The 10,000-nt window shown below is 37.9% G+C and overlaps 1 protein-coding gene across 3 annotated transcripts in view; it reads right to left on the reverse strand.

Moving 5' to 3' along the window:
* Positions 1-10,000, reverse strand: part of cacna1ia (calcium voltage-gated channel subunit alpha1 Ia) — a 352,101-nt gene that overhangs the window by 74,514 nt on the left and 267,587 nt on the right. For all 3 annotated transcript variants that reach the window (XM_072915676.1, XM_061974102.2, XM_061974103.1), the window contains one exon: positions 9,792-9,901. In XM_072915676.1, coding sequence (XP_072771777.1) covers positions 9,792-9,901 — 110 coding nt within the window. The remainder of the gene's footprint in view (positions 1-9,791; positions 9,902-10,000) is intronic.

A 10,000-nucleotide genomic window follows, 5' to 3' on the forward strand; every position in this document is an offset into this window, starting at 1 on the left:
CTGGACCAGTCATACAATATGGTAGTCCTTATGGTGCATTCATTTTCTGCTTCCTAGCTTGCGCAATTTACTGTTTAGTTATAGATTCTATCTTGCTACATTATTATTTGTGTTAGTTGTCTTGCTTGTTACATGTTTTTACATTTAGTGTGATGATGTACTAGTAGTTGATTACCATAGTTTTACCTTAGTCTTTCTATCCTGTATTTGACAAAATTTGACTGTAAATGTGCATTAAATTTAGGTCAGGGTTCTCTGCATGCAGTAGTTAAGTATATATGTGGCCTGTGCATCAGGGATGGATATTAGTTAGAGTTATTTTGTTGATCTTGAATCCCTCGACTCAAAAGACTAACTGCAATCATAACAATAACAACACCACAAACTGATACTACTATGGGGGAATAACAACAACTACGTTAACCCTAAATACGTAACTGTAGCAACTTTTTACAAAACAACTGCTGCAAAGCATGCTAGTTTATTGAAAGCACTCCTATACTGTAAAAAAAAAAGGCAGTAGATTTCACGGTAAAATACAGACAGCTAAATCGCTGGAATTTTACAATAAAAAAGAAAAGTGGTAAACTTTTTTTATTTTATTTAAAGTAGCGCACTGTAAAAACAGAGATAGTGAATTTTATGGTTAAAAACTGGCATCTATAGAGTTTTACAGTAAAATAATAATGGTACCGTTTTAGTAATTTTGTGTAAAAGACTATGCCTAAAATCTAGAGATATATTTTTATAGTGTAACGATGGGAGTGGCGCCAGTTCCTAGCATGCTTTTCAGCACATTTTCGTAAATAGTCACTCAAAGTTTAGTGTTTAAGGAGTTGTTGTTCATTATTCTCCCCTAGTAGTAGTAGTAGTAGCCATGGGTGTGTTAGTTACCTGTTGCCTGTGAAGTTGCTGTGTGATAGATTATGTATATGCTGCAGGCCAAAGTGGCCCCAAATCTGATTTTTTTATCCAAATCTTATTTTTTTTCCAGCTGACTGTTTACACTGCAAGTAAAATGTAATTTTTATCAGACTACAGTGTAAACGCGCACATGCCCCAATGTGGCCTCGACATGCATGCGCAGTTCGATAAAGTGAAAACAAAGGAAGTTGACTGTATTCCGTAAATGAACAAGGAAGTCGCTACTACTACCACAAGATAAAATATCTTGCCATACCTTATCAGTTAGCGTATTTTAACGTTAAAATAAATTATAGTAATATAACGTAGAATGGATCTATATCAGAGGAGTCATACTCATTTTAGATCGGGGGCCACATGGAGAAAAATCTAATGGTAAAATCACGGCATGATAACTTAAAAATAAAGATAACTTCAGATTGTTTTCTTTGTTTAGAAATAGAACAAGCACATTCTGAAAATGTACAAATCATAATGTTTTTTTGTTGTTGTGGTTAATAGTATTCTATCTTTATTTTTCATTATTTATACTTTCTAAATAAATTATGTGATAATGTTCATCAGTCAACTCATTGGTGTTAGTTTTCAATCTATCAAGATAAAAAAAAAAATCAAATTACAGGATGTTATTTATGTAGTTTTCTCATTTTCCTCGACTAGTGCACTAACATCAGGTGGTTTATTTTTATTTTTTACATATGTAGCATCATCTACAAAGATACAAATAATTGCTATTGAGACATCTAGTGGACACATATAGAACAGCAGTTTCTTCCATTCAAAGATTTCAGCTCATTTTTATACTGAGCAAACTCATCCAGCGGGCCGGATAAAACCTGTTTGCGGGCCTGATCCGGCCCTCGGGCCGTACGTTTGACACCCCTGATCTGTATAGTGTAATATTTTTGGGAGGATTCTAACCTTTTTATGGCTGTGAAGGAGGAGCAACACAGACTTCAGCGTGGATTTATGTTAGCTTTATTTTTCAACTCACTTCCGTAAACAACTCACGCAATGTATGTAACATGTAAGCAAATACGCCAAAGCGTCAATTCCAGTCCTTCAACAATCGCTGTTTTTTCGGAATCAAAGTATATATTCATATATTACATACAGCCTATTATTTGTGCACTATTGGCTAGTGATGCACCAAAAATTGGGCCGTCGAAAGAAGACTTTGTTCACCGAAACCGGATGTTGTGATGAAGTATCCACTTTCTCCGTGCATACGAAGGACGGAGCTCACCCAAAGCTGCCAAAAAAGTCACATACGGGTCGCATTCAGGTCGCATTGCCGTTTGGACTAAAGTCACATTTAAAAAGATCTGATTCCAATCGGATTCGGACTAACTAAATCTGAAGCGAAAAGATCAGATTTTAAGCACTTTGGAGCGTTTAGATTGGCAAAAAAAAGGCTGATCTGTGTTACTTCAGGGCAAAAAAAAAAAAAAGAGATTTGGTGTTTAGTCTAAACGGGGCCATAGTAATATTTGTGAAGTGAAGTGAATTATATTTGTATAGTGCTTTTTTGTAGCTAAAATCTTTTAAGCTACATTGACACCAGTGTGGGTGGCACTGGGAGCAGGTGGGTAAAATGTCAGCTATGACTATGATGGCGAAAAGCGGGAATCGAACCTGGAATCCTCAAGTTGCTGGCAAAAACAGTAGACAGTCACTCCTAATCGTGGCGAAGTAGGGAGAGTGGCCGTGCCAGCAATCTGAGTTCAATCCCTGGTTCAATCCCCACCTTCTACCATCCGAGTCACGTCCGTTGTGTCCTTGAGCAAGACACTTCACCCTTGCTCCTGATGGGTCCTGGTTAGCGCCTTGCACGGCAGCTCCCGCCATCAGTGTGTGAATGTGTGTGTGAATGGGTGAATATGGAAATAGTGTGAAAGTGCTTTGAGTTCCTTAAAAAAAGGTAGAAAAGCGCTATACAAGTATAACCCATGGCCGCTCTACCAAGCGAGCCACACAAAATTAGCAAAATAAGCTAGCATAAAATGCTAGCATGCTAACATTCTCACAAAAAAAAAAAAGCCAAGCATGGATAAATTAGTGTGGAGAAAGTGTTTTGCATTTTTCCCATCATGCATTGCAAGGGATTTAAAAGAGTTTAATATTGAATTATGTGTTGTGCTTGGACATTTTTTTTAAATATCCACAAAGTCCAGTGAGCAGGTTGTGTTATGTGTGATCAAGTGTGTTGACTGTTGAGTTAGTTTATTTGCGCCATGATTGGGAAAGGTTGTTTGGATTGGGTCGTATAGAAAAAAATTCTGTGCAGTGCAGACTTCAAAGTCCAATTTATGGTCATTAACTTAAATTACCGATTTTGTCCAAAAGAATGCTACAAGATTGTAGCAATTATATTGTCAGATATTTTAAATTAAATTAGAGATAATCTAAGGTTCCTCCTTAAACTCCTGACATCTCGCGGGCCAGACTGAACATGCCGGTTCAGTTTGGACACATCAGTTCTATAATTGTATTTTTGTGTTACCGTATTTTTCGGAGTATAAGTCGCTCCGTAGTATAAGTTGCACCGGTCGAAAATGCATAATAAAGAAGGGAAAAAACATATATAAGTCGCACTGGAGTATAAATCGCATTTTTGGGGGAAATTTATTTGATAAAACCCAACACCAAGAATAGACATTTGAAAGGCAATTTAAAATAAATAAAGAATAGTGAACAACAGGCTGAATAAGTGTACGTTATATGAGGCATAAATAACCAACTGAGAACGTGCCTGGTATGTTAACGTAACATATTATGGTAAGAGTCATTCAAATAACTTTTACATATAGAACATGCTATACGTTTACTAAACAATCTGTCACTCTTAATCGCTAAATCCCATGAAATCTTATACGTCTAGTCTCTTACGTGAATGAGCTAAATAATATTATTTGGTATTTTACGGTAATGTGTTAATAATTTCACACATAAGTCGCTCCTGAGTATAAGTCGCACCCCCGGCCAAACTATGAAAAAAACTGCGACTTATAGTCCGAAAAATACGGTATATAGAATAGGACTTGCCTAATCGGCACATGAAGCAGTCTCTTCTACTGTTTTATCTCTTTAAGTCTGAGGACGTCAGCAGTTTTTCTCCATAATTACAAAATGCCTTTACCGGTACTTACAAACCCTGTTTCCATATGAGTTGGGAAATTGTGTTAGATGTAAATATAAACGGAATACAATGATTTGCAAATCATTTTCAACCCAAATTCAATTGAATGCACTACAAAGACAAGATATTTGATGTTTAAACTCATGTAAATAATAATTGACTTAGAATTTCATGGCTGCAACACGTGCCAAAGTAGTTGGGAAAGGGCATGTTCACCACTGTGTTACATAGCCTTTCCTTTTAACAACACTCAGTAAACGTTTGGGAACTGAGGAGACACATTTTTTAAGTTTCTCAGGTGGAATTCTTTCCCATTCTTGCTTGATGTACAGCTTAAATTGTTCAACAGTCCGGGGGTCTCCATTGTGGTATTTTAGGCTTCATAATGTGCCACACATTTTCAATGGGAGACAGGTCTGGACTACAGGCAGGCCAGTCTAGTACCCACACTTTTTTACTATGAAGCCACGTTGATGTAACACGTGGCTTGGCATTGTCTTGCTAAAATAAGCAGGGGCGTCCATGGTAACGTTGCTTGGATGGCAACATATGTTGCTCCAAAACCTGTATGTACCTTTCAGCATTAATGGCGCCTTCACAGACGTGTAAGTTACCCATGTCTTGGGCACTAATACACCCCCATACCATCACACATGCTGGCTTTTCAACTTTGCGCCTATAACAATCCGGATGGTTCTTTTCCTCTTTGGTCCGGAGGACACGACGTCCACAGTTTCCAAAAACTATTTGAAATGTGGACTCGTCAGACCACAGAACACTTTTCCACTTTGTATCAGTCCATCTTAGATGAGCTCAGGCCCAGCGAAGCCGACGGCGTTTCTGGGTGTTGTTGATAAACGGTTTTCGCCTTGCATAGGAGAGTTTTAACTTATACTTGCAGATGTAGCAACCAACTGTAGTTACTGACAGTGGGTTTCTGAAGTGTTCCTGAGCCCATGTGGTGATATCCTTTACACACTGATGTCGCTTGTTGATGCAGTACAGCCTGAGGGATCGAAGGTCACGGGCTTAGATGGTTACGTGCAGTGATTTCTCCAGGTTATCTGAACCCTTTGATGATATTACGAACCGTAGATGGTGAAATCCCTAAATTCCTTGCAATAGCTGCTTGAGAAAGGTTTTTCTTAAACTGTTCAACAATTTGCTCATGCATTTGTTGACAAAGTGGTGACCCTCGCCCCATTCTTGTTTGTGAATGACTGAGCATTTCATGGAATCTACTTTTATACCCAATCATGGCACCCACCTGTTCCCAATTTGCCTGTTCACCTGTGGGATGTTCCAAATAAGTGTTTGATGAGCATTCCTCAACTTTATCAGTATTTATTGCCACCTTTCCCAACTTCTTTGTCACGTGTTGCTGGCATCAAATTCTAAAGTTAATGATTATTTACAAAAAAAAAAAATGTTTACCAGTTTGAACATCAAATATGTTGTCTTTGTAGCATATTCAACTGAATATGGGTTGAAAATGATTTGCAAATCATTGTATTCCGTTTATATTTACATCCAACACAATTTCCCAACTCGTATGGAAACGGGGTTTGTACATTAAAGAAGAGAAACATGAAAATTAGTTGTTGAGAAAAACAACTTCAAATCAGTACACACACACACACACACACAATTTGCACACTTACAGATCCTGCTGTTGTGTTTGTGTGTCCCTGGCTGCTATTAATGTGGTCTGACAGTCTCCCGCCGCGGCCGATACGTGACATGATGCACAGTGACTGCTCTTGTCTGTCAATGACACTTTCTAAATTCATGTGTGTGCTACTTTCGGGTTTGCCCTCATTTCTTCAATTATCAGTGGTGTTTCTTTTTCTGATCGATCCCAGTCATACATTAGACAGTGATTATCCTCTTTCAGCTACATTATCTAAATCAGTGTTTTTCCACTGTGTACCGTAAGATATTGTCTGGTGTGCCGTGGAGAATTATGTAATTTCACCTAATTGGGTTAAAAATATTTTTTGCAAACCATTAATTACTGTCTGTGCTGTCAAGAGCTCGGCAGAGTAACCGTGTAATACTCTTCCATATCAGTAGGTGGCAGCAGGTAGCTAATTGCCTTGTACATGTCGGGAACATGGTTTATCATGATCACAATATGCAGACGACAGCGGGAGGCAGCGTGCAGGTAAAACGGTATCTATAGTGTGGGCTTTGTACCGAGGATGTCGTTGTGGCTTGTGCAGCCCTTTGAGACACTTGTGATTTAGGGCTATATAAATAAAGATTGATTGATTGATTGATTGATAGCTTAAACCAAAAATAAACAAAAGGCATTGAAGCTTAGGGATGGCTAAGCAAAACCAAACTAAAACTGAACTGGCTGAAAAGTAAACAAAAACAATGCTGGACGACAGCAAAGACTTACAGCGTGTGGAGCAGACGGCGTCCACAAAGTACATCCGTACATGACAATCAACACCAAAATAGGAGCGCGAGACAAGAACTAAAACGCTACACACAGAAGAACACCAACAAACTCAAAATAAATCACAGCGTGATGCGACAGGTCGGGACAGTACACCTACTTTGAGACAAGAGCTATAGTGATGCATGGTTGGTTGTGGTTTGAATTCATATCCAACAATTGCGAGAACAACTTTTTACTGTCAATATCGGCTGCTGAGTTTCATAGTTTTTTTCTGCTGGTGGTGTGCCTCGAGATTTTTTCGATGAAAAAAATGTGCCTTGGCTCAGAAAAGGTTGAAAAACACTGATCTAAATCATATCAAATAGTCTATCGTAAATCATTTTGCATACATTGCTACATTGTTTTAGATATAAAGAACTAATGTCCCCTGCAGTGGACACTTGCGTTTTGCATACACAGCATATTGTTGTCACAAGATGTGTTAATAAGTAGACTGAAAAAAAAAAATATTTTGTAGCGTCCCGGAAGAGTTAGTATTGCAAGGGATTCTGGGTATTTGTTCTGTTGTGTTTATGTTGTGTTACGGTGCGGATGTTCTCCCGAAATGTGTTTGTCATTCTTGTTTGGTGTGGGTTCACAATGTGGCGCATATTTGTAACAGTGTAACACTGTTACTTGTTTATACGGCCACCCTCAGTGTGACCTGTATGGCTGTTGACCAACTATGCATGCATTAATTTGTGATGAGAACAGCCGGTTGATATTATGTGACTTAGACTGCACGCACACAAAAGAAATGCCTTCAAGGTTTATTGGCACTCTGTACCTCTCCCTACGTCCGTGGACACAGCGGCGTTTTAAAACGTCATACATTTTACTTTTAGAAACCGATACTGATAATTATGAAACCGATAATTTACGATATTAAATTTTAAAGCATTTATCGGCCGATAATATCGGCAGCCCGATATTATTGGACATCCCTAATAAATAGTGTAGGTTACATCACTACATTTTAGAACCAAGCTACGTAAAGAACAACATGATGGGTTTGCTTAAAAAATACATCTTGGTTGTAAATGTTCCGTTTCATTAATTTTGTTAATTTTCATGTATTATAATTAAAGCAGCACATATTTATATGCGTTAGATGCAGGGGTATCAAACTCACGTTAGCTCAGGGGCCACATGGAGGAAAATCTGTGCACTATTAAAATCATGGCATTAAAACTAAAAAAATAAAGACAATTTCAGATGGCTTTCTTTCTCATACTTTGGTCAAAAATAGAACAAACACAGTCTGAAAATATTACAAGAAAAATATAGAAAAATATAGTTTAGACCCATGAAGGAAAGAAGAAAGTTCATGAATGTTTATAACTGAATACATTTACATATGCATAAAAATGTGTTTTCTTTTGTATTATTTTTTTGTTTTTATGAATAAGTAACGTTTATGACAAAGTTTTTCCAAAACAATATAGAGTGTGAGATATAACAGGATAATGCATACATTTATCATTTGTTTTCAAAACGCTTACAAAAAAGTGGGACCCCAAAAATTTACTGTGGTACCCCATTTTTATGACTTGGTGGGTCCGTGGGACCCCATTTTGAAACACTGATGGAGTATTGATGCGTACAAAACAGCAGCAGGTGGCTGTGGCCTGCGAGCCGGTTCTAATACTTATCAAATATCATCTCGGGGGCCATATGTTTGACACATAGGCGTTAGATTAATCATCGCAAGTGATTAATATCAAAGCTAGTAATTTTTCACCCTCATATGGTATATTATTAACATTTAGTCAATATTTTTAATAAAAACGTGAGTATTTAGATTCTAACCAATTGTGTAGATGTAGACCAGTGGTTCTCAAACTTTTTTTATTTTATTTTTTTTTTACCAAGTACCACCTCAGACAGAACTTGGCTCTCCAAGTACCACCATAACGACCAATATTAAAAATAGAGTAGCGTAGTAGGCCTAAGTATTCATTAAAAACAAGGCAGAGGTTTTATTTACAAGTATAATGAATAGGTTTGGCCACTGTAACAGTACACACAGTTTGAACAGTAACACTGTGTTTGAATATTTCATAAAGTGATTCTTTGGCGTACCACTAGATGGAGCCCGCGTACCACTAGTGCGGGGGTCAGCAACCTGCGGCTCTAGAGCCGCATGCGGCTTTTTAAAGTCGCCCTAGTGGCTCCCTGGACCTCTTTCAGAGATGTGTGAAAATAGAAAAAGATGAAGAAAAAAATATGTTTTTTGTTTTAATATATTTTCTGTAGGAGGACAAACATGACACAAACCTTCCTAATTGATAGAAATCCCACTGTTTATGTTATACTTGCTTCACTGATGAGTGATTGGCAAGCACCGTTTTGTCCTACTAATTTCAGCGATTCTTGAACTCATCATAGTTGGTTTACATGTACAACTTTCTCTGATGCTGCCACACAAAGACGTGTTTTATGCCACCCCTTATTTGTCCTTTGTCCACCAAACGTTTTATGCTGTGTGTGAATGCACAAAGGTGAGCTTTGTTGATGTTATTGACTTGTTGGAGTGCTAATCAAGCATATTTGGTCAATCCATGACTGCAAGCTAATCAATGCTAACATGCTCTTTAGGCTAGCTGTATGTAAATATTGCATCACTATGTCTCGTTAGTCCTGTGTGTATTTAATTTATATTTGCATGTCTCATGACACATTATCTGTATGTAACATTGGCTGCATTTCTCATAGTTGTTTGTGTGCCATGTTGTCCCAGACCACAGCAAACGTTACCCAGCTTGCAAAGATTGTAATAAATCCATTAGAAGAAGACAGCCTGCCGTTTTATTAAACTTGGACACACACATCTATACCCTTGGCCATTCTGAGCCAGTAATTTCCAGAAGTTATCTCATCCCGTGAGAAGCCTCCATTTTACTAATGATTTCCAATGTGGCAAAAATGTATAGAATACAAATTAAAATACAACATTTCTGTCAACAAAGATTTGCTTAAGCCTTTGATGGTAGGCTAATATAGACACTTATATCATGTGTTTCCTTCATTATAACACTTATATAAGGCTTTTAATTTTTTGCGGCTCCAGACAGATTTTTTGTTTGTATTTTTGGACCAATATGGCTTTTTCAACATTTTGGGTTGCGGTACATGCACCACAGTTTGAGAATCACTGGTGTGGACTGAATCAGAAGAAAAAGAGTATTTTCCTAACGAGTAAACTCACCATAAAGTGGTTGATTATGTCAAAAATTATGAAGCACTCGTACACAACTCAGCACATGACAAGACACACTGCACCTTTCCTTGAAGAAGCGTCGGAAGCCGAAGGCGATCAGCTTGAGTATGGATTCCAGCACAAAAGTGGAGGTGAAGAAGTAATTGCAGTACTTCAGGGCGAGATCTAGAGACTGGGAGAAGGTAGAGTCAAGAGGCATGAATGTGTGCAGCTGGGTGGAGTATCGGCGGCACAGAGTAAGGGAGGAAAAATAAAATTACTGGAATTTTCC

The sequence above is a fragment of the Nerophis lumbriciformis genome, linkage group LG22, assembly GCF_033978685.3.
Source record: "Nerophis lumbriciformis linkage group LG22, RoL_Nlum_v2.1, whole genome shotgun sequence".
Lineage (NCBI taxonomy): Eukaryota > Metazoa > Chordata > Actinopteri > Syngnathiformes > Syngnathidae > Nerophis > Nerophis lumbriciformis.